Here is a 25,312-nt window from a genome sequence, read left to right on the forward strand (position 1 = left end):
TTGAAATAGCAACCAAACGCTTATTAATTATTATTAAAAGCATGATAATAGCCGGATCGTTATTGACAATAATGACGATTGACGGAATTTTACGATTTATAATACGAATTGTTTTCAATCATATAGATACATATTTAGCAATAAGTATCGTGTATTGACTACGGCCATCAACAATAATATTTCCAAATTCTTAAAATTTCAATATTATACTAAAATGTAGCGTTTTCAATAATTCTATTCTGTATTTCTGTGATATATGTACGATATTATTAAACCTATCAAGTAAAAAAAAGACCAATGGGGGGGGGATCTATCCCCCCGTAAATACGCCACTGGTGTCATGTTATAGACAGTGATGTATTCGTAATTTATAACTTAAAGATAAATATATTAAATAAATTTAAATGTTACTCTAGGCTAATATGTAATTGAAGCCAAAAGAAACATTTTTATTTATATGGTTTATAATGCGTTAAGCCTGGGTTCACATTGTTCACAACTACATTGTCTGTCGCGTCGTGTCCTAAATTGAGCTCGGACCAACTCATGATGGAATGTAGATAATGGTTTCTGTAACCCGGCTTTTTTTTTTTCAATACTATTGATTATAGAATAGCAACGCTAACACTGTGGAGTATGGATCATGGATAGATCCTATCTCGTCTATGTAAACAAATTAAAGCACAATAGTCAATAAGCACATATTACTATTATCGACGAGTATCTCATTGTAATGAGCAGGGTTCGAGACTTAAAGCATTTGCTTATTTTTATGGATTAGCTTAAAATGTGACAGAGTGCCAGAGTGCTATGGAAGTGTACGTCATGTTAAAACACGTTCAATTATGAAATTTGAGTGCTTTTTTCAACGACTTTTTAAAAATATGCTTATTTACAGTTTTTCTAATTATTTTTGCTTTAACCAGTTTTTCTACTTTTTATGATTTTTTTCAGAAAATCCCTCGGAAAATCTATAAACAATAAGGCAAAATGTCTCGAAAGTGAAGTTTGATTTTTTTATAATATACCTAAAGATTTATTTATTTATTTTTGATTTTTTAGTTAGAATCTTTTCCTAATCATTTTGTTTCAATATTTTTTGTAGTCTTTAATTATATTATTTTTAGCACAGTTACAAATTATGTCTAGTACCTACTTTATCATGTAAAAAGAAAGTTTTTCTTTTTTATTAAATATTTTTGCCCAAGTTTAAGTTTTTTAAATGCTTATTTGAGTGCTTATAATGATTTTTTTAAACGCTTATTTTAAACATTTTAAGTGCTATAAGTACCGAGCCCTGGTAATGAATTATCAATAAAATGAGCAAGTATACTCGTTGCATATTTATTTGAGTTAAACACATGAATTCTCAGGGAGAATGCAGTTATTATACGAGTATACATAAGCATCAGTGAATGCGCAGGTTACATGCATAAATAGTAGCTAGTCTTAACGAGAGACTCGTCGCTTATAATATTATGTGCTTTCGGTACATGGCTCATAGCTCCATCTACAGCACGGTCTAGAAGACTGTGATTCATACTTCATAGTAGTCACGAATTCATGATATGATCTAAGGTTATAAGGTATTGTATCGGTATACATAATATTATTTTAAATCGTTGCCGAGTAGTAACCACAGACTTATAGAAATAAGTTTTGTACATAGTAAATATAGTAATATGGTCTTGTATAAGTTAGTCTATGGTAATGACTAATGGTAGTAACATTTTTAGTAACTAGGTTAATAATATTCTTATCAGTGTTATCGATACAATATAACCTCAAATAATAATTGTTTACCTCAGACCTCGGTTGTGTATAATATAATATTGTTCTGTGATAATATGGAATAATATGGGCTAACGTAATGAGCTATAGTGATTAGATATTAACGAATGACGGCCGACGGTATTTTGTAAACATAGTTCGTTTTCGTCGCGTACAACACTTGGTACTTGTCTTGGCGTGGCCTTTAACCAGATCATAAAATAATAATTAATTGCACAATGTTTACGAATTATTTATATTGTAATTAACAATTAACAGTACAATACAATTGATTTATCTTAATAAATTATTATTATTACGAGTGAGGTTCTAAGGATTTGTCGTCCGGATTGTCATTTGTCCGGTGAATCGTACTATTGGAGAACAGTTCGGCGCCAAACCGTTTCGTCTACATTGCGCAGGCTGCCTCCGCACCGCACCACATGAACTAACGGGGCGACTCTCCGAAATCAACCTACAACATTTATCGATCTACGTCGCGTTTCTATTTTCACATTTGTGAAGTTCGCTGATAAAAGTGTCCATTAAACGCACAATAATATAGGTGTATATTATTATTTTGTTTTTACTTTTTATCAGTCTAATAACGCCGTTGTCGGTTAACTCACCACGGTCTGTGATTAAAGGAATGCATTTGCAATTGAAATTTAAAAGCGAATGTTGTGTGGCGTGTGCTTGATTGACTCGACCAATTGGTTTTTTATTTATCCTAAACTATCTGTTATTAACGTAATTGTAGGTGTAAATGGCATCATTTAACCAAAGCACTGATGAAAATAAACAGAATGGCAAGAGGAAATGGAATGAATCTCATTCGGACATTGAAAGAAATTCTAAAGATGATGAAGACGACCACTCAACTACCGGTAAATTAAATATTATTAAATAACGGTTTAGTTGTAAAAAGTTGATAATTTATTCATATAATTTGTTATGAACGCTTATAATAGATATGTCATCCGTTTTCTATACCACTAATAAAAACTTATTTAAATAATTCATCATGAGTAACTAATACAAAACAGTTCAAGTATTTAGAATTACATAATTATTAAAACCAATAATACTTTGAAAAAAATTTGTTTTACTATAAAAATTAAAAAAAGAAAATCGGACAGCATTTAAGAGAGGGTATTTTAAAATTTAAGATTGTTTTATGCCTATAATTAGATGTATATGTATATTTCCTTTCCATAATGGTTGTGCTTGTTATGATATGAATTAATAGGAATTATTACTATATCTTTTTATGAAAACTATTTTAAGTATCTTTTGAATATAGTAGGTATTAGTTGTGATAGGCTTGTAACTTGTAAAAATATACTATTGTTATTTAAATAAAACATGCCTAGAAAGTATTAGTTTATATTGTGCTAAGTGGATTAAGAAAGATGGAACAATTTTTACTAATTAACCAATATTAGCTATGCATTGGTAAGTAATGATAATTTGTACATAAATAGAATACAAATTATTAATGCATGAATGTCTTGTACTTAAAGATCAATCACACCTATAATATTGTATATTTGGTATTTTATTGACTAAATTTCAAACATATTTTTAGTATTGCATACTTTTATTATCTACCAAGAATTTTAAATAAAGATAATATTACATTAAATCTCCTTATAATATATATGAGAATAAGTGTAAGATATTAAAAAGTAATTTATTACTTTAGCCAATTAATTGCATTCAAATTTAATTTTAAATGAAGCTTAGTTTATTCTAAAATAGTTAAGGTTTAGTTAAAAATGTTGTCTTCATTATTTTTTTTTTTAAAGTTCACATTACGTTACTTATTTCTAGAAGATTTTTAAATGACATTGGTAATTTTACTGATATAGTATAGTGTTAAGTATTTGTTTACCTATCATAATTCATTAATATTAGATACTTGCATATCAGCATTTGGTTTTAAACTTACAATACTTATATTTTCTTACTGACCCAGAAATATTGAAATAATTATACATTTAAAATCTTAAATATCTTTTCTGAGTTATGTTAAATAATTGAAATTTAAAACTAATTAATTCATTAAAATGTATAAAAAAATATTACAATTTAAATTAAATTAATTTATGTTGTAGCCTTGTAGGTAATGTTATTTTAATAACAATTTATGTGAGGTAGTCCCACATGTATAAGCATAGTATTTTCAAAGTATCTATTTTTTAATTTATAATTGTTAAGAATTTTTTTATTTAGCCTATTTTGAATATTATTGGAATTTTATTTTATGGTGTTATGCACTATTTGTTTTTAAGAATGTAATAGACATTTTATTCTCAGTTCAAGTTGATTGTTGGTATGTGGTTGTTTTTATTTTTTTATTATATAGGTAATAGGTATAGCCTTATAGAAACTGGTTTATGTATAATATTATACGTTTTTATGAGTTGAAAAGTTGGAAAAAAAGTAGTTTGATTCCAATATGATTTTTCATCCACAAAACCGAAAAACTTTAAATACTGTAACTTTAAAAATAAGTTCATCAGCCAAAACCTAATTGCACTATTGTTCTCAAAGTTAAACTATATATGGGTTTCAAAAACAATTTTGGGAACTAAATTGCATTTATTCAAAATATTGTCAATTATTGTGTTCAAATTTTAATTTTCTTGATCTTTTTTTAAGTAATTAATATTATTTTAAGATTTAATTAAATTAATTTTATTTTTATTAAATTAAAATGTTTTAATTTTCTCAATAGATTATAATAGAATTATTTGCTTGCAAAAATAAGTACATTAATAATTTATGAATATAAAATTAAAAAAGGTAAATATTTTATTTAGTGAAAATAGAAACATAAACAAGACATTTTAATTTAGTTCAATTACTTAAAATTAATTTATTCAACATTTTAAAATATATTTTTCTTTCAATTAAATGTCTAAATAATCAATAACAATTCATAAATGATGATATAAAAACATTAACTTTGTACATTTGAATGTAATAACAAATCTTTCAATTTTGAATAATGAACAAATTATACATTATATTTTAAGGAAAACATTTTAAATTTTATGAAATATTTATAAATATTAATTATTAATTCAAATTAGAATTAAGTTTATGGTTTAATATATAATATATTGTTTGCTGTGCAACATAACAATTTTAATTTAATTTTATTAATTTAAATATAAATAAATAATTAAATTCAAGTAAAAATATTTTTTTCTTAATAATAAATTTTCTTCAATGATTGCATGCTTGGATTATACTTTTGGAATAGTTTTCTGATTGGATAAAAAAAAATTATAAACTTTACTATTGTTCTATCATTTTCTCAATTATTTCATTAGCTTGTATATTTTTTAGTTTTGTAAAATTAATTGCATCCTTACATTAAAGTCACAAACAATCAATATTTATTTTTATATTTTATCTGCACTTAGGAATTGTACTATTTTAATTAGGAGTATAAAAATAAATAATATATTTTAATTTAAATATTTTTGTTAGTTATGTGGTATCAAAACTGAGAGTTTATATTCATATTTCTGCAATGAGGTTTAAAAAGTGAGTTCTTAATTAATTAGCTGTAGTCTATAGGTAGTTCATTTAGTAGTTAATATTAAAATACCTAAAAAACATCATTAGATACTTTAAATGTATTTAAAATATGGTTGTAAAAATTAATTATGTACGTGTCCATAAAAATTTTACAACTAAAATAAATAAAATGAAGTCTTGTACGCGTGTATTAAAAATTAATAAATACCTAGTCAATAGTTTGACTACTAATTATTTTTATATCCTATGTTGAATTTGATTTAAAAATATTGGACAATGATAAAATTTAAGCACATTATAAAGTTTAAAATAATTATTATTTTTTTAAATCATTCTAATACTAAATATTGTGATAAAGATATTTTTATAAATGTAGGCATTGGTCTGTTATCACCCTACCACAGGCTGTAAAATTATATTATTATAATATGTATTATATATATATAATATGTATTTTACTGTAAATGTCTGCAATTGGTGAAAGTTGACATATTGATTAAATTTATACCGTTTGTAAATATTTGCTAGTGAATATACAGTAATGTCAATTTTGTTTTATTGAAATGGTATACTTTATTCAGAATAAGATCGCACTTCTTCAAGTCAACTTGTGCGCATGGGCGTGGCTTTATTACACAGCAGGCGTACAGATAGTTGACTCAGTGGGATGGAGAAATGGGTGTTGTCTGACTGCCGCTTGACGAAAACTGGTTGCCGCTGAGGTACGATCTCATTCTGAATAGAGTATAATCCTGGTACAACGGGAAAATCATTTTAATAATATTAATAATAATAAATTGTAGGCATACTACATATACAATATTAGATATTTTGTAAGTTGATAATTTTGATAAAATATTTTATTAATTTACCCAATAACTTTTATAATATATCTCAATAAAGGCCTTACTTGGGCTTGCTATTGCTATTCATCATAGTTATTCATTGTGTACTATTGATTTGCATAATAACCCTACATTTTTTTTTGCATTTTAGAAATAAGTTTTCAGTATGCGAAGAAAATGTAATAATAGTCGCTAACATACTAAGCTCCTAAGGGATACATTTGTAAAATAAAATAAACACATAACTTATATTAACAATACATACAATAATAATAATTAATTGATCAAATTAAATACGTTGTATTTTATGTATTATATATAATCTATACTATGTTTATTAACATTAACCAAAATTGTGTTATGTATATGAACATTGATGAAAATCATGCAAATATTCACATTTTTAATTTTTCAACATTGACCAATTTAGGTTGTGTTTGTTGACATTCACTAAATGCAGACATACACTGTAACATAATATATAATAATACTATATATAATATTTCAATCAATTAAAATTATTAAATAATTTATATAGTTAATATTTTATCCAAAAAATGAGGATGTATCAAGGCCTCATTATGGTAGGATGAGTGTCTTAGGTTATGTATATATCTATATTTGCTGAAAAAAATCAAATTATAGTGACGTGGTATTTATGTATTTTTTATGTTTTAATAATATATGGTGCTATGTAATAGGGCGATAACTGATTTGGACCTAAATTTATAATAAACAATTAAAAATATGTTAGTTTTAATTTATTTAAACATTAGGAGTAACTATAAATGTTGATTTTAAAAATAAATATATAAAAATAATTGGTTTTACATTTTTATTATTATTTTCTTTAATTTTACACATGCATAAAATGTTATAACTTTATCAATATTCAACATAAATTAATTTTCACAGTTATGCTAATTAAAAATGTAAAGCTTTTTATAAGTTGTAATTTTAATTAGATTATTTATTATCACTTAGGCTTAGTAATTATATTTTACTTGGCCATTAACAAAAGTTTTGGTGGTTCCATACAGAGATGGAGCAAGGTTACCAGGAACTCTGCAAAACTCAACCAACCATTCTCGTTGAAGATTTCGAGCCAATGAAGCCACTTGAAGAAGAAGAGTTAATGGAAGCATCTTTAACTACAGACCGTAAACAAGTTATTGTTGGCATATGTGCCATGAAAAAAAAAAGTTTTTCTAAACCGATGAAAGAAATTCTGAACAGGCTAGCTGAGTTTGAATATTTAAAAATGATAGTTTTTGAAGAAGAATTATTATTAAAACCAATCGAAGAATGGCCCATTTGTGATTGTTTGATATCTTTTCATTCTAAAGGATTTCCTCTTGAAAAAGCTATTAGATATGCTGAGCTTAGGAATCCATTGGTTATTAATCATTTGCCAACTCAGTTTGCTTTACAAGATAGAAGGCAGGTATATTCAATTTTGGAATCTGAAGGAATTTTAATTCCTAGGTATGCAGTTTTAGATAGAGAGTCTCAGGATCCAAATTTACATGAGCTAGTAGAGTCTGAAGACCACGTGGAAATTAATGGAGTTGTATTTAATAAACCATTTGTTGAAAAGCCAGTTTCTGCTGAAGATCATAATATTTATATTTATTATCCTACTTCAGCAGGAGGTGGAAGTCAAAGACTTTTTCGTAAAATCGGTAGTCGGAGTAGTGTTTATTCTCCAGAATCTAGAGTTAGGAAAACTGGTTCTTTTATATATGAAGATTTTATGCCAACTGATGGAACTGATGTAAAAGTATATACTGTTGGCCCAGATTATGCTCACGCGGAAGCTCGTAAGTCACCTGCACTTGATGGTAAAGTTGAACGTGATTCTGAAGGTAAGGAGATACGATATCCTATTATCCTCAGTAATTCTGAAAAAATGATTTCTCGTAAGGTGTGTTTAGCATTTAAGCAAACGGTATGTGGTTTTGACCTACTACGGGCAAATGGTAAATCTTTTGTTTGTGATGTGAATGGATTTAGTTTTGTTAAAAATTCAAATAAATACTATGATGATTGTGCCAAAATATTAGGAAACATGATACTTAGAGAATTGGCACCTACACTTCATATACCTTGGTCAGTTCCTTTTCAATTAGATGATCCTCCAATTGTTCCTACAACTGTTGGGAAAATGATGGAATTACGGTGTGTTGTGGCCGTTATAAGACATGGAGATCGTACTCCTAAACAAAAAATGAAAGTTGAAGTTAGACATTCCAAATTTTTTGATGTGTTTGAAAGGTATGGGGGTAAAATGAAAGGAGAAGTTAAGTTAAAACATCCTAAGCAACTTCAAGAAGTTTTAGATATTGCCAGAGCATTGTTAGATGAAATTGAGCATCACGAAGCTGACCAAGAGCTTGAAGAGAAAAAAAGAAAACTAGAACAATTAAAAAGTGTTTTAGAAATGTATGGTCATTTTTCGGGAATAAATCGTAAAGTTCAAATGAAATATCAACCTCACGGAAGACCAAGAAAAGAACAAAGTGTAAATTTTAAACAAGATCCATCACTTGTTCTAATACTTAAATGGGGAGGTGAATTAACACCTGCAGGAAGAGTCCAAGCTGAAAAATTAGGACAAATTTTTAGATGTATGTATCCTGGTGGCCAGGGTAGAAATTCAGATACTCAAGGATTGGGTCTTCTTAGATTACACTCCACATTTCGCCATGATTTAAAAATTTATGCAAGTGATGAAGGTAGAGTACAAATGACAGCTGCTGCATTTGCAAAAGGATTATTGGCTCTCGAAGGAGAATTAACGCCAATTCTTGTACAAATGGTTAAAAGTGCCAATACAAATGGTTTGTTAGATAATGATCGTGATTCTAGCGAACAACAAAATATGACAAAAGAACAGTTACACAAATTAATGCAGAATGACCATATATTTACTCCTGAAGATCGAGCAATGATAAATCCATGTAGAGCTATTAGCATAGACGAAGCATTAGATTATGTAAAAAATCCTGTTCAGTGTTGTGAAATAGTTCAAGAATTAATACAGAAATTGGTTGCTGTTGTAGAATCTAAAAAAGATGATCCCAAAAAAGCAGATACTGTATTATATCATGGTGAAACATGGGAACTTATGGGACAACGATGGTCAAAAATTGAAAAAGATTTTTATACTAAAAATAAAAAATTTGATATATCCAAGATTCCTGATATATATGATTGTATTAAATATGATTTACAGCACAATCAACGAACCTTACAGTTTGAAGAAGCTGAAGAATTATATACTTACGCCAAATATTTGGCTGATATAGTTATTCCACAAGAGTATGGGTTAGATGTAGATGAAAAGGTCACTATAAGTCAAGGGATTTGCACACCTTTATTGAGAAAACTCAAATCTGACTTGCAACGAAATGTTGAAGAACCATGTGAAGAAGCAGACGAAACTGTAAATCGTTTAAATCCTACTTATTCATATGGTGTATTAAGTCCTAGAAGACATGTAAGATCTCGTTTATATTTTACTAGTGAAAGTCATATTCATTCACTTTTGTCTATTTTAAGATTTGGTGGCTTATTAGATGTGAACAATGACGAACAATGGGGCCGAGCTATGGAATATGTTAGTATTGTTTCAGAACTCAATTATATGACACAAATAGTCATTATGTTGTATGAAGATCCCACTAAAGATGTAAAATCCGATGAAAGATTCCATGTAGAACTACATTTCAGTCCTGGTGTTAATTGTTGTGTTAGAAAAAATTTACCACCAGGTCCTGGTTTTCGACCACAAACGGGTAGTAATTTCAAAACAAAACAGAAAGATTATGAAGAGGATGATTCATTAGATGAAGATGAAGGGCACAGTAGATTTTCTGTGACAGAACCGCAGATTGAAGAAGAAGAAGATCATAGTCGTTTTTCAATTACTGAAGATGATAAAAAAGAATCATCTGAACCGCCTATATTTTCTGAGGATGATACTTGTGATGGACCACTGAAGTTCAAATTTTGTCAGCCTCAAAATGCCACAGCCAAGAGGCATTGTTATTTTTCACATTTGTTTTCTGCATCTCCGCCAACTAGTAGTTTATTTAGTACTGCTGTAATTAGTGGCTCATCTAGCACTTCAGATTTACATGATTTAATGACTGGTCCTTCAAGCTATGCTGGTTCAATAATTGGTTGCGATGGAGTTCCACCAATAAGACCTTTAGAAACACTACATAATGCATTGTCATTAAATCAAGTTATAACTTTTTTTGATAAGGTCATTAATAATCAAGAGCCAAGTTCACCAGAAATTTGGCCATAATGTGTTGTCCATTTAATTAATTTGATTATTAATGCCAATATTAAACTGTATGATTTAATTAGTTGGAACTATTAAATCTATTAATTCATAATTTACCTAAATTATTAGAATTTAATACTCTTAATGCTTGAACAAAGTATTAATTAAACTATTTGATAGTATTTATCATAATGTTACTTTATAAATTAAGTGTTCGAAAAACGATGAATGAATTACAGTAGATAATATTATATAATTTATAAATTAATATTTATATACTTATAATAATATTATAATACATCAAAGGTTCTCAATTTTTTTTATTGAAGCCTTATTAAATAGACAAATATATATAGGTTTTAATCATTTAAATAATTACCATGAGTAAATGTTATGTCCATTTTTCATTCAATAGTAAATAGTAATATAATTTATGTGTTAGTTTTATCATTAAATTGAAGTGTAAAAAACAATTTTTTAAATTTCTAAAAGATAAGAACTTATTTTAATAAGAAGTGTAAAATTGAAATGCTTTGTTAAAATAATTAAGCCGGTTTGACGTTTCCTTAGAAGAAAATTGCAGCTTCATAAAAATTGTTTGAGAACCACTGTAGTAAAGAATAGAATATATATTTGTGATTTTGATGTTTACAATTTTAAAGTCTAAGTTAATATAATGTTAATTAATATAAGTACCTGAATTTGTGAATATTTTATGTTGTTGAATATTTTTGTGGACCAAAAATACATATTTAATTTATTTACTAAACTATTACTATTTTTATTGTTTTTGTCTGATTGTTATAAAACTTCATAAATGCTGGTAAACCTCTCCCATCTTAATACTATATTATACTTGATAGTAGCAGTTATTATTCAAAAATTATTTTATTCCCAAAACAAAAAACTAATATATTATATTATTAAAATAAATTATCAGGCATATTGGTGCTGGGATAATATTGCTTCAAGCTGGCCTTTTCAATTTAGTATTAAGAAATACTATTTCACTATTTATGTATTATACTTTATTTAAATGTTGATAAATTGGTTCTTTATTAATTTCTCTTCAATTTTATAACAGTTCTAATAAACTATATTGTCAAATTGAAATGATCATATTTTTATACATATTAATTATCTTTAAATTAATGATAATAAAAATTAGATGTATGTATTTACAAACAAAGTATAAAATTTACGTATATTCATGGGTCAAATCTATTTTGAAATTAGTATTGTTAAGCATTTATATTAATTCAATACTTAATGCAATGGAAAGCAATTATTTTGCAATTAAATGAGAGAGTTCAATAACTGTTACTATGGTAAATTGTTTACACATATACATTATATCCGTTCATAGAGAAATAGTGGTTATTTTATACATTCAACTGGAGCTGAAAATGGGCATTTGGTTGGTTGCACCATAATATGACACGTTTTGTTTTGTGCGTTATCACGTTTTCTCTGTGAAAAAAGTTTAAATAGGTATGTCAAGATAAAAGAAAAATTAGGCATTATTAATCATTCAATAATTTTTATTTTTTATTAATTACTGATTTAATAAACAAAACCTATATTTTTAATTTAAGGGATATATAAAATTGATGAAGGATTATTAATTTTACAAAAAAAAAATCTGTGATAATCTGAAGTATCTATTAATAAACAGTTTTCATAAATAAAAATTAAGATTTTTTTGAGTTGTTGAAATTACATTTAAAAGCTATGGTTTTTCAATGCTCATGAAATTAAATGGTACTTATGTTACTATCATAAAATATTAATTCTCGAACAAATATTTTGTGGTTGTCAAAAACTCACAACAAGAGATAGTGAAAAGGTGGGGAGAATGTTATGTACAGTGGCCCCTAAGAAATTTTTTTTTACTAAAGCATAAAATATGACAATGTAAACACTAACTAAGTAATAATATTATATTTATGAATATATATGTATATGTATATGTATGTTTAGTTCCTATATATTTCTTAAATCGATGGCCGGGTGTACGAATACGAAAAAAAAACGTGAGAATGAACAACCTTCTTTGTCGTCATTAATTCATGTATAATTAATTCTGTTTGACGTTATTTTTTGGTATTGGTCATGGGACTTATGTTACTTAAAATGTATGTTAATGCACATCGTGGTACGTAATAGTTTAAATTGGTTTATTTTGCGTTTCTATACGACAATTAGTTACACATTGTTAACGGAAACTCAAGTCCCAAGTATAATATGTTATTGAATAGTATCATTAAACCGATCCGTTCGTTTTGCTAATTAATAAAAGTCAATTTCGTCTTGTTTTTTATTAAAATAATACTTCTGTTTTTAAACCATTTTAATATTTTATCTAAGAAATAATTTCCAATTTAAAATACTTAAAAGTCAACAAAATATGTTAACTTATTATATATACATATCATGCCCAGATTACTAGTCAGATGATAAATATAATTAATTTTTTTATATAAATAACGTCATATCTTATATGCCATATGTTTGTGCACTATAGACGATAAATGCGTATTATGCATTTAAATACGTATCTGCGAGTATAATAATAAATTTTAAAATAACAACAAATTAGCTTTGATCATGATTTTTTTTAAATCATAGTTGTATATTTAGACCAGCTGTATATCCTATCTTTGCTCGGAAAAAAATTAAGAAACATAAAATTCATCGATTTATCTTGGTTGTAGTGTATCTCATTTTACGCGAAAATAGGCATCGGTGTCTTTGTGAACTAAATTCGACTAGATGAGCAATCTGCCTGTATTCAATTTTACGTTGGTGTATTTTCGAACTTGGTTCAAACTAAACTCTCTAAACTTCCCTGATATCTCTAAGAACTATCTCTGAAGCTTTCTTCTCAAACACAAGGACATTGTATTTTACTGTACACTTGAATAACAAACAATAAAATTAATTGTTATTTTCATATATTAAACAAAATACTATAGCCAAGCATAGTCAGCTAGTCTATTATATTTTACTTTTGTAACCAATTGCAACTTAACCCTATACTATGAATTACAAATTATTTGATTTTCATAAGAAAAACGAAATTCATGTGTAAGCCTTAGGGGTCTTATAACACTATTCTAGTCTCAAGAATCCATTGATACAACTTGAATTGAAATTGGTCTTTAGTTAAGAGATTAGCTTGTTTTAATAAACGTAGGTACATATTCTTCAGCTTTATAATATTAAAAAGTTTAATCGATTTTTTATTTTGTTTGTTTATTAAAAATATTTTTTTTATCTTACTTTATAAAATCGATGTTTAAAACCTTGAAAATAGTAAGAAAAAAACAACCAAAGCTTATAAACGTAATAAATTGAAATATATTTCGTTTACTTTCGTGTTAATAACAATAATATATTAAAGTAGTATTTTAAAGTATTATATTTTAGTAAAGTTTTCATACAATAAATACAATAATTAATAAGCACTGCAGCATCCAAAGTTTAGCAATTTATAAAATTGTAATCGCTTGGCTAACGATAAATTACCCAAACTTAAATGTATTTATAGCAGCTATATATGTAATAGCCAATAGGTATGTTATGTTCTAAATTCCTTTTATAATCATTGACTATAGTAACTTTATCAAGTCTTTGCTTATACTTAAAATATATTTTTATCAGTTTAAATACCTAATAAATTATAAAAAATTGTCAATGCATTCTGAAATTCTGAATATTATAAATTCTATACTACTTGCAATAATATCAAGTGTCATAAGTTAAATTATATTGATAAAATATCGAAAATAATAACCGAATAAAAATATAATGATTGGTAAAAAAATTAATAGTTTTACTCGTTATAAATTCATAATTTTCTGTAATCTCGCAGTAATCGTTTATCAGAAATATACAGCATTATATATTTCTGGATGTGGTGATTAAATAACGGTTTTGTATTAAATTCATGAGTATATTATTCACTCATTTAATCTGAGTTTTGTATAATCGTACTCCAAACACTAACTATAGGTCCGATTTGTTACAAGGAACCACTCTCAAAATTGAAGAATGTAACATTTATACTACTTCAGAAGATGATGAAATAGAAAAAACTACATATTGTAAAACTGATGCGTTTATCTTTTCTCTCAGAAACTAAAATATAAATGTTGATGCACCACAAAAACTTAACATCTTAAAACATCATTATAATTATTACGCAAATAAAAATATATAACTTAACAGTCTTTTATTATATCTCATCACTCATGCCTCATTAGTAGAGAACCAATACCTGCAGTACCAGTACATGATACTTACAATAGACTATAGAGCTTATTGTGATCAACTGTCCTCAAAATCCTTAATAACCCTCCTCACCAAACGCAAAGAATACTGGATCATCTGTATATTTTTCCATTCTATAAATCTAATCCATATATACTTTTAAACCTTTCCAGACATGTTATCGTATTACGTATAAGCACTAATATTTATTTTTAGTTATTGAGTTAATGTAGATTAGGCTTTTAACCATTGTTGTTTAAGCCTCTTACCAAATATGTATAAAAAAAAATTTCAATGTTAATGCCATTTTATGGAACTCATAAACAACCATAGCTGCGGCACCGCGATTATTCAGATCTGCCATCGAATACGGATGGTACCTTATTGTCAATAATTTTTAAATCGTATATAACATTATTGTATACATTTGACGATCCGTTAAGGAAAACTCGAACGAAGTACAACCGCGTCGTTTCTGTTGTAGACAAATGGATGAAAAAAGTGCATCGCCTGTGTCCGTATTTAGATACAATCAACCGACAGGTGTTGGACTTCGATTTCGAAAAATTGTGTTCCGTATCGCTGTCGCGAATCAATGTCTACGCTTGTCTGGTCTGCGGTAAATATTTTCAAGGTAAAGTATTGATATATAATATTATTATTTTGCATTCTAAACAAATAGCGGGGCATGTATCAATGTGTGTCTGTATTTTTCGTGGACTCGTTCCAATCGGCGACAATCTACCGTGACTGTTTATCTTCGTCTTATTTACGTTCGATCTTCGTTGCAGGTCGCGGCACCAACACCCACGCCTACACTCACAGCGTCGCTGAGAGCCATCACGTATTTTTGAACTTGCAAACCCTGAAGTTCTACTGTCTGCCTGATAACTACGAAATAGTCGGTTAGTATATTATTGCGTAAGCATTTTTTTCAGGGTCGGGTTTATGCATTTATATTATATTATTAGAGTTGGAGCCAAACAAATTTGCGGTTGGTGACTCCGCCTCCGACCGCTGCCGGCCAATTGAAACCTGACATTTTTGGTAATGTTCACACCAAGTGCGTGTGAGCTTCAAATGCACATAATAAAAACGATTTTTTCTCATTCAGTATAAAAATTACAGTCTATTGGAATGTGACAAAAAAAAAAAAAAAAAATGCGGTAAAATTATGACAGATTACTATTTGTTTTTCATAGATCCCGCCAACAGGTGTGGGCCTGTGGCTATCTCGTGTTGGCGGAGTCACTAGTCTGCACACGCGTTTGTCCGTTATTAAATTATTACTACATATATTACTGTCTACGCCAGGGGTCCCAAATTAATATTTTTGAAAGGCCACATTAAGGATCTGAAATTTTTTCACGGGGCCATCAAAATTCTATAAGTACATATTTACATTATTTAAAAACCAATAATATTTAACAAAAATAATAATTTACAATAATAACACATATAATGTTGTCGTAATAATGTGTTATTTATTATTTGTCTGCGGGCTAGATAAAATGTGTTCGGGGGCCGTATGCGGCCCGCGGGCCGCCATTTGGTAACCCATGGTCTACACTAATGAAAATACATTTGAACATGTATTTCTTACTGTGTGAAAAAAAGATATAACAGAGACGTGTTGTATCTAAAATGGTGAATTTTTTTAGTAGATTTAACAATATTAGAGACATTAAAATAGAGGTATAATTTTTATCGACCTATTTCTAAATGTGAAAACGGTGGTCTCATTTTAAATTTAGGCTGGTCCGCCACTCCGGTTGTCCGACCATAGTATTATCGATATGAATACATTTGGATTTTCCAATTTATAGTAGATATATACAATTAATTGCTATTTTAATATTTCCTTTATCAGTGTTCTGTATATTTTGATAATCTGACCTTTTTCGCGTTCCGACCACACCCCCAGTCCCGAAGGTGACGGACTAGAGAGGTTCTACTGTAGTTAGTATACTAATACTAGCATGTTTAAGAATTGTTAATATGAGGGGATGTTGTCATACAATGTTAATTGGAGGAGGTGAATGTAACCTCCAAAATGCGACCTTCCCTTAATAAAATACGTTACTGTAGTTACTTTATTTATATTATAAGATATAATATATATTGCAGCTGTCTATATTGTCCAGATGTATCGTAGCTCTGAACTCGGCTTTTAGTGCACGCGATCATCTATGATAATAACGTCAACGGTATTAATATTATTACTTTTTTTGTCACCTCGTCCCAGTGAATATGTTATATTATGTATATACCGCGTGATTTAAGGTGACACTTGATATACAAAGATTTTTTTATCGAAAAACACTCAATATTTTAAAAATTATTAATGATTTTTTTGAAAATAATTATTTTTTCAAGTTTTTACTTTTTTTTAATGACAATATATATTTTTCATTTCATATTCTAAAGCAGAACATTTTTCGGAACATTTCGACTTCTAAAAATCAAAATTTGGACGAGTAGTTAGTAAGTTATAAGTATTTAAAACGTATATATTTTTTAAAAAGAAAATGTTGTTTCATTTTAACAAGAAATTGTGTAAGAAGTGTTTTTCAAAAACATTAATATATTTTTAAATAAGTGTGTTATTCGATAAAAGAATCGCTCAGTATTTTCGTTCATACTTAATTTATACGACCTAGTTGATTAGGTGTTTATTTACTTCTTAAAAAATTTAAAAATATGCTTATTTTTGAAAAATTCAATTGTTAAACAATTTTTTTCATGCATGTGTTTTGAAACATTTTTTTTGAATTGAACTGCTATTTTTATTTCTAATATGAATTATATTAGTTTTTTTAGAACTGGCGTATAAAGTTTATTTTAATTTTAAAAGCTTATTGATTGAGAGAAAGTTAAAGAATCTTACGATCCACAATAAACTATATTATTTTATAATGAAAAAAAATAAATATAATGAGATTAATAATAAAAAATGTGATAAATACCATTTGTCTAAATATAAATTTTAACTCGTATTCGGTCTATAGCCTACAAAATATAAATAAGCTTAAAGTTGTATAAACAATATTGTACCCCATACAAACTCAAAAAAGAGGAGGAGAATACAATTTAAAATAAATTTTATTTTGTGCTTAACATGGTTAAAAATCAACATTTTTCAAAAATAAGTGTTATATAGTCTTTTATGCCTTGAAAAAAATCATAATATATAATTCAGTCATCCGGTCGAAATATTAAGCATTATTTCAAACCGTAATTATATCACTGCATGTATAATAATAATATAAACTTGTACACCACGTACTTAGATTCCTCTCTGGACGACATCAAGTACGTACTGAATCCAACTTTCTCGCCTAAGCATGTCAGCCTGCTGGATACGTGCGACAAACGATCGCGGGCAATTGATGGCACACTGTATCTACCCGGCATCGTAGGCCTGAACAACATCAAGGCCAACGACTATTGTAACGTCATCCTGCAGGCTTTGTCCAATGTCACTCCGCTTCGTGACTACTTTCTGGATGAGAGGAACTATGCTAAGGTGAAACGGCCACCCGGTGACAGCGTGTTCCTACTGGTCCAGCGGTTCGGCGAGCTTATGCGAAAGCTATGGAATCCGCGAAACTTCAAGGCTCATGTATCGCCACACGAAATGTTACAGGCGGTCGTTTTATGGAGTGGCAAGAAATTTCAGTTTACCGAGCAGGGTAAGTGATAACCGCAGCCATAATCACCCAAAAGTTTTAAGAGCACTGAAGCATCGAAATGTTGTAGTGGAAACAGACTCCCAGAGCCATTGTCTCTCATACTCTTCAAATATCATTCACTATCACCTTCGTTAAGTTTGATAATGATATTTGGTTATAAATCAAAGTAAACTAGTTATGAATTTTAATCAATTATGCTAATGGATAATGTGTTTTCTATAACTTTACCTACATAATATCTTAGTTTATATTATAGTGTCTTTGGTAATTTTTTTATTATTTTTTGTTTGGTTTTGCGGGGGTCTGTATACCTGCAGGACACGCTCTACCTCTATAAATACGTTTCTGATTTCATAAATAATATTATATCGCTGTAATAACCGAGAAAATATTAATTACGGTGGAAACAGCGTGCACGCCTTTTTATGACAATTACTAATGGAGTTTTTCGTTTGTGTGCATGTGATAATCGGTCAAACCCTGTGTTTATAGGTGATCCGATTGACTTTTTGTCGTGGTTCTTGAACTCTTTGCACAGAGCGCTGAATGGGAAGAAGAGCCGACACTCCAGTATCGTGTATAAGACGTTCATGGGCAGTATGCGCGTGAAGACTCGCAAGATTCCACCCGTGGAGCTGGATGAAAAACAAAGGTACAGCCTGCTGTGCACAGACGAATACGCTGAGCACGTGTCTGAATCACCGTTTCTCTATTTGACTTGCGATCTTCCACCACCGCCGTTATTCAAAGACGAAGTCATGGAGAACATCATACCGCAAGTATGTATAATTGATAATATGTGATCATAAGCGTCGACAACATCGAATTTCGCGCGTATTGATATATGCGTGTGGTAACGGGTCGAACTGTATGTTCATAGGTGAGTTTGTATTCTCTGCTGACCAAGTTTAACAACGAATCGGAAAAAGAGTATAAGACTTACAAAGAAAATTTCATGAAACGTTTCGAGATCACTCAGCTCCCGCCGTACTTGATTCTATACATTAAGGTTCGTGCTACTGTATTGTGTGTATGCGATTGCCGCTGGTCGGGCTAGCGGTCGCAATTTAATAAATTATTATTTATTTCATAATATTATAATTCGGCTATTTTGCTCACTTATTTCAGCGGTTTACGAAGAACACGTTTTTCGTCGAAAAGAATCCCACTATCGTTAACTTCCCGGTAAAGTGAGTACATATAATAGACATATAATATTATAATATATGCGTCAAAACCATTACATGATATATTCAATACAACTAGGTATAGGTAGTCGATTTTGCTTTAAAATTTTGAAATCGGTAAAATAGCTAATCATTATAATCACAGTGATCTGTGTTTACAATTTATTCGTTGAAATTTGATATGGTAATAATCAAAATGAATCAGTGAATTGAATTTTATGTATTACTTTTTGGTTTTTACTTTTTATTTATAACAAAATTGTAAACACGGACCTCTTTAAGGTTAAGAAAATTAAAGTTGGTTATCGAGTTGTGTTATACACAGTGGCGGCTTTGGGGGTGAGGCAAGTGAGGCGCCGCCTCACCTAAAATTTTGTAGCAAATAATACGCTAAAAGTATATTTCTTGACAATAACATTTCGCTAATAATTTTTAACATTTTTATGATTTTATTTGAAAAAAATTCTTCTTTACGAATTTTAATAATATGAATTATCATTTATTTTATTATAGTATAATATTATTTCGTGTTTATTACCAAAAAATAGCAATAAACCGATAAGAAATGCACGAAATAATAATTACGTAAGCCAACGCTCATATTTCAGCCGGCGGAAATATTCCGATGACGTCAGAGAGGCGACGTTGAACGTCGCCTCAGAATTGTAACTTGTGTACATTAATTACACACACATGCGAATGTACGCGAATGCGCGCGACTGTTAAATAAGCTGAATAGCGCATGCGCAATGATCTTAGTGAGGCGACTTTTTCATCGCCTCTGATACTAAAAATAGATAGTTAGCCCGCAATCATGTCTGCGGCACGTTCAACAATAACATAATATAGATATTATTGCATAATCATAAACCGATAAACCGTTATTATTGTCACAGCGCCTAATGAAACCAATTTCATTATTAGTTTATTTTATTAGTTTATATCTCGATCGTGTCGTCAGTAGTCGTCGCTCGTGTCGTGCTTTTTTGTTTAAATTCGTTTAAATTTTATTTGTGCTTTTCATTTAACATTTAACACTATGAATATGAATCCAGTGACAGACGAAGTTGTTATATTATTAGAGACGCCATTTCGACGTTGGAAGTCTAATAATAAAAATGATTTAATAAAGGTAGGTAGGCCTATGCCGGCTTTGTCAGTTTTGACTCCTGACAAAAAATTAAGCAAGGTATTCTGTAGATCATTTAATTTAAATTTTTATAAATAACACTCATGGTTATGTGGAAGTCATTTTTTGCTAATATAACTGGTATGGCTGCTTATTTTCACAATTCCACCTCACGTACTAATGTTGTAGATAATATTGTAGGTAAACGAATTCCTCAATTCGTTCAAACTAGATGGTCTTCACGTTCAAAAATTTTACATACAGTAGTTAATGAGTGGTCAGGGTTTATAAATGTTTTTGATTCTATAAGCAATGATCCAAAATCTTCATCTGAATCTATTTGTGGTGCTATAGGTCATTTAAAAAATTTAAAAACTTTTGAATTTGCTTTTTTAGCACTCATATTTAGTAATATATTTATATATACTGACAATTTATTTAACGTTCTTCAAAATAAGTCATTTGATATAGAATTTTGCTTAAGAAAAATAAATATAACATGTGAGCTTATAAATAAAAAAAGAAATGAGTGAATTTTTAAAATTATTTAATCAAGCTATTACTCTTACAAAACCTCCAAAAGCTACAAGAAATGAATCTAACAATCAATCAAATTTTAAAATATTATTTTATGAAATAATTGATAATATTCTAATGCAATTAAATACTAGATTTCAAGACACAAATAAATTACTTTTTTTACAGTTAGCTGATGTAACTAAATTTAAAGAATATTCTTGTAAATTTCCAGAAAATGCTTTAAATAATTTGAAATTAACTTATTCTAATATATTTTGTGATATAATTAAATTAAAAGTTGAATTGGAGGTTTTGTATAGTGATGTAAAATATCAAAATTTATTACATATTTATGACATGGTTAAAATTATTGAACAAGATACATTGAAAGACATTTTACCTGAAGTTTATAAGTTATTTATTCTTATTTTGACCATACCATCAACTAGTGTATCAAATGAAAGAAGTTTCTCTTGCCTCAAAAGAATTAAAACCTATTCTCGAAATAGTATTTCACAAATTCGTTTAAGTTCCCTCGCTATACTATCAATTGAAAAGTCCTTGGTCTATCAACTTAAAGAGACAGAATCATTTTATGATAATATTATAAACATATATGCTAATCAAAAAGATAGGAGTATAAATTTAACATACAAAACATAATAGTTTAATATAGTTTTATTTAATTCATAGTTTCAGAACTTTGCATACTTAAAAAGTCTTTTTCAAGACTAGGTAGTAGGTAGGTATAATGTATACTTAAAAAAGTCCTTTTCAGGACTACCAAGTTTTAAAATGTTCACTTTATTATATTATTTACTATACGAAACAAGTATCTTATTATAGTTATAATTATTTTTATATTTTTAAATTCCATTATTATGAAGTTTAATTTTTGTTATGAAGAGGGGGGGGGGGTGATACATAAGTCGCCTCACCAAAAAAATACCCCCAAAGCCGCCACTGGTTATACATGTGTCTAAAACCCAGGTAAGTGTGTTATTAACTATTGGTTAGCTAAGGGGTAAGAGTTGCATATTATATTTCTCCGAGTATACACTAGATTTACAGTATACTGAGCTAGTAACTAGTTTAATGGCGAGATTAAAAAGGAAAATTTAAAAATGTATATTTATTGCTTATTAAAATATTTGTCAATTTTAGGGAAAAAGTACCTACGCATATCTTCATTTTTCATCTATTTATATACATATTATTATATTAAATATTTTAAAATATTTAAGTATTTTTTAGTCGATTACCAAGATGTTTTTTTTAGTACAAAGTATCTAAATATAATTTTCCCACTATTATAAAACTTTTTGATAATACCATATTTTCGTTATAGCCTGGTATACGCCATGATTTATTATTATTATTTATTTTCCAAACATTTTTATCAATAATTAATATTATAATTTTTTTTTTATAATAAAAAAGTATAATATCTATTATTGGCACTAGTATAGTAGTATAACTTCTACTATGTAACTTAAAATGTATTAATAGTTATGTTAGCATTTTTCGTTTTGAATTTTAAATAATTATTGTATATTCAATAAATTGTTTTGCATATTTTAGATTTTTATATGCACATTTTCTCAATATTTACTTCTAAAACTACTGAACTCTATTATAGTGATGATCGTCGCTAATATAAACAATTTTTCATTTTAAGGAACGTAGATTTCGGAGACATACTCACTCCCGAGGTGAAAGCAGCGCACAAAAATACTTCCTACGACTTGATTGCTAACATTGTGCATGACGGGGAACCTAACAAAGGCACGTATCGCGTGCACGTGCTGAAACAAGGGAACAGCAAGTGGTACGAGATGCAAGACTTGCATGTCAGCGACATACTCCCGCAGATGATCACTTTGACTGAAGCATACATACAAGTGACAATAATTAATAATATAAGAATGATGATAATGATTATAGTCATAACTCATAAGTAATAGTAATGTTGATGAAACAATTTGATCATCGATGACTATTTTGTTTTCATTTGGCTTTACCTCTATGCCAATTCCGGTAAAAAAATATCAGAAAAAAATACCACAAATTATGTTCTAAAAATTTCCAATTAAATAATTCGAAAATAATAAAAATAAATTATAATTCAATCTATTCAATTATTGTTCATTAGTGATTATTATTTCAAGATATCTATTTAGAAATCATTAATTAAAATTAGAACATTTTTTTATTTTTAAATAACGTTTATTGAAGTATTTATAAGCTATACTATATGTACAATGAAATTGGAGGGACGCTTGATAGTGGTGGGGCGGTGAAGCGGAGCTTACTGTAGAGCTAAGGACATTATAACTTAAAATTCAAGTAGTTTTATATTATACTTTAAAAAAATGTAAAAATAGAAATTGCTAGTAAAATATTTTGGCGATGTGTTAAACGAACGTGTAATTAGAACCATTTGGTAATCTTGCTTCACCTACTATTACATATTGATGGGCATAATTGTATTAAAATATAACACAAATTTATAGTAAAAATTAATTAATTAATAGTTAATCATAATTATTATTGTGACATTGATGATGGAAAAATAATTGCAAATTTAAAATTTAAAAATAACTTCCAAATAAACAGTCTATTAGTAAAAGATAGTAAATGTGTCAAAGAAGAATATATTATGCATTATAAGCAACTACTATACCCTATAGGGCTATAGGTATCCTGAATATACATAAACTATAACGACGTTTCAACTTACTTTCGTGCATTTAAAAATTTTGAAAAATGACGAATGATCCATTTGTACACAATAATATACTAAATAATATAATAATATACTAATGTCTATAAATATACGTATAACTAGTGTTTGGAAGTTATAGAAGTTAAAATCAATAAAATATACTCATAATTTCAACTGTAATACATGGTTGTTATTCATCATTAGGTACAGTTTATATTTTTAGGTATATTTTAAGTAATATTTTTTAGTTTATAATCGTATATCGCGGTAATCAAAATAATAATATAATATATTTTAAACAATATTTATTAATTCTTGTGTTTTATATTTTCAGATTTACAAGCTCAGAACTGACAGATAGGTGTACAATTTGTATTGAAGATTTTTTTAATAAAAATAATTTAATTGTATTGTTTTTATTTATCATTTAAGAAAGGTAAGTCAAACATTTGATTTTAGTACACATTTAATACAAGTTTTAATTTCTATCAGTTTTTTTTTGTTCAAACATGAAATCATACATAACTAAAGTTATTTATATTGTAATAGAATAATAAATTATACATTAAAACAAATAGTTCATTAATCATCAACACTTAGGCCCTATAATATGTTTGTTTGGAATATTATGTGTAATATTGAAATTGTAATATAATAAAACTTTTCAAGTCGATTATTTGTTTGATTTATTCTATAAATATGTGTATATATGCATCTATGCAATATATTCTGTTTAAAATTGTTTATTTTTCTTAAGAGGCCGTCGTGGTAAAAGTGTTACGTATACAACGCTCAAGAGATGGCGTTGAATTCCATCTCGCCGCCGTCGCGGTAGGCCGTAACCACGCCCATCGTGTACGCGACGGGGTCCGCGTGATGTAATCGCGGGAGAGGTACATTATTATTTCACGGACGGTCGTGCTGAATGTTTCGCATCAAACGTCATTACAGGCCGTTACGTAAATTGTCGCCCGTGAATTCTATACGGTGCACTGGCTCGCTACTAGCTCGCAAGTCGCAAACCTATTTTTTAATTAAAGCTCCTGTTTGCTTAAAAACATTAACCAATCAATTAAGCCTACAAATTATTATACATCAGAACTCGATTTATATTTCTAACCCAATTACTTTTTAAAATACATGTGAAATAATAATTTCATTACGATTAAATAGATTTTTTAGCAATAGTGTTGCGTATTTTACGTTGTAACTTATAAGTGACATGAAACAATTTTTGTACGATAATATTTTAATCTCCTAAATAAATATTAGCAACATTTTCAATAGTTTTGATTAATAAATATTGGTGTATTTACTTATTTTAATT

At 28.3% G+C, this 25,312-nt stretch overlaps 1 protein-coding gene across 3 annotated transcripts; it reads left to right on the top strand.

Annotated features, from left to right (window-relative positions):
* The first annotated feature begins 1,803 nt into the window (after positions 1 to 1,803).
* Positions 1,804 to 24,661, top strand: LOC132928214 (ubiquitin carboxyl-terminal hydrolase 39-like). Of its 3 annotated transcripts, XM_060992734.1 has the most exons (10): positions 1,881 to 2,335; positions 2,531 to 2,657; positions 15,218 to 15,367; positions 15,525 to 15,638; positions 18,024 to 18,425; positions 18,918 to 19,204; positions 19,306 to 19,434; positions 19,554 to 19,615; positions 22,939 to 23,161; positions 24,320 to 24,661. In XM_060992734.1, exons 2-10 carry the CDS (start codon positions 2,537 to 2,539, stop codon positions 24,344 to 24,346), a joined length of 1,515 nt encoding a protein of 504 aa, XP_060848717.1. In that variant the 5' UTR covers positions 1,881 to 2,335; positions 2,531 to 2,536; the 3' UTR covers positions 24,347 to 24,661. The 3 variants fall into 3 exon arrangements, with proteins under 3 accessions (XP_060848715.1, XP_060848717.1, XP_060848716.1); XM_060992732.1 differs by lacking the exons at positions 15,218 to 15,367; positions 15,525 to 15,638; positions 18,024 to 18,425; ... (3 more) ...; positions 22,939 to 23,161; positions 24,320 to 24,661 and adding an exon at positions 7,208 to 11,230 and having other exon boundaries at positions 1,804 to 2,335; XM_060992733.1 differs by lacking the exons at positions 1,881 to 2,335; positions 15,218 to 15,367; positions 15,525 to 15,638; ... (4 more) ...; positions 22,939 to 23,161; positions 24,320 to 24,661 and adding exons at positions 5,272 to 5,328; positions 7,208 to 11,230 and having other exon boundaries at positions 2,342 to 2,657.
* The last annotated feature ends 651 nt before the right edge of the window (positions 24,662 to 25,312 follow it).

The sequence above is a fragment of the Rhopalosiphum padi genome, chromosome 4 (genome assembly GCF_020882245.1).
Source record: "Rhopalosiphum padi isolate XX-2018 chromosome 4, ASM2088224v1, whole genome shotgun sequence".
In the NCBI taxonomy this organism is placed as follows: Eukaryota; Metazoa; Arthropoda; class Insecta; order Hemiptera; family Aphididae; genus Rhopalosiphum; species Rhopalosiphum padi.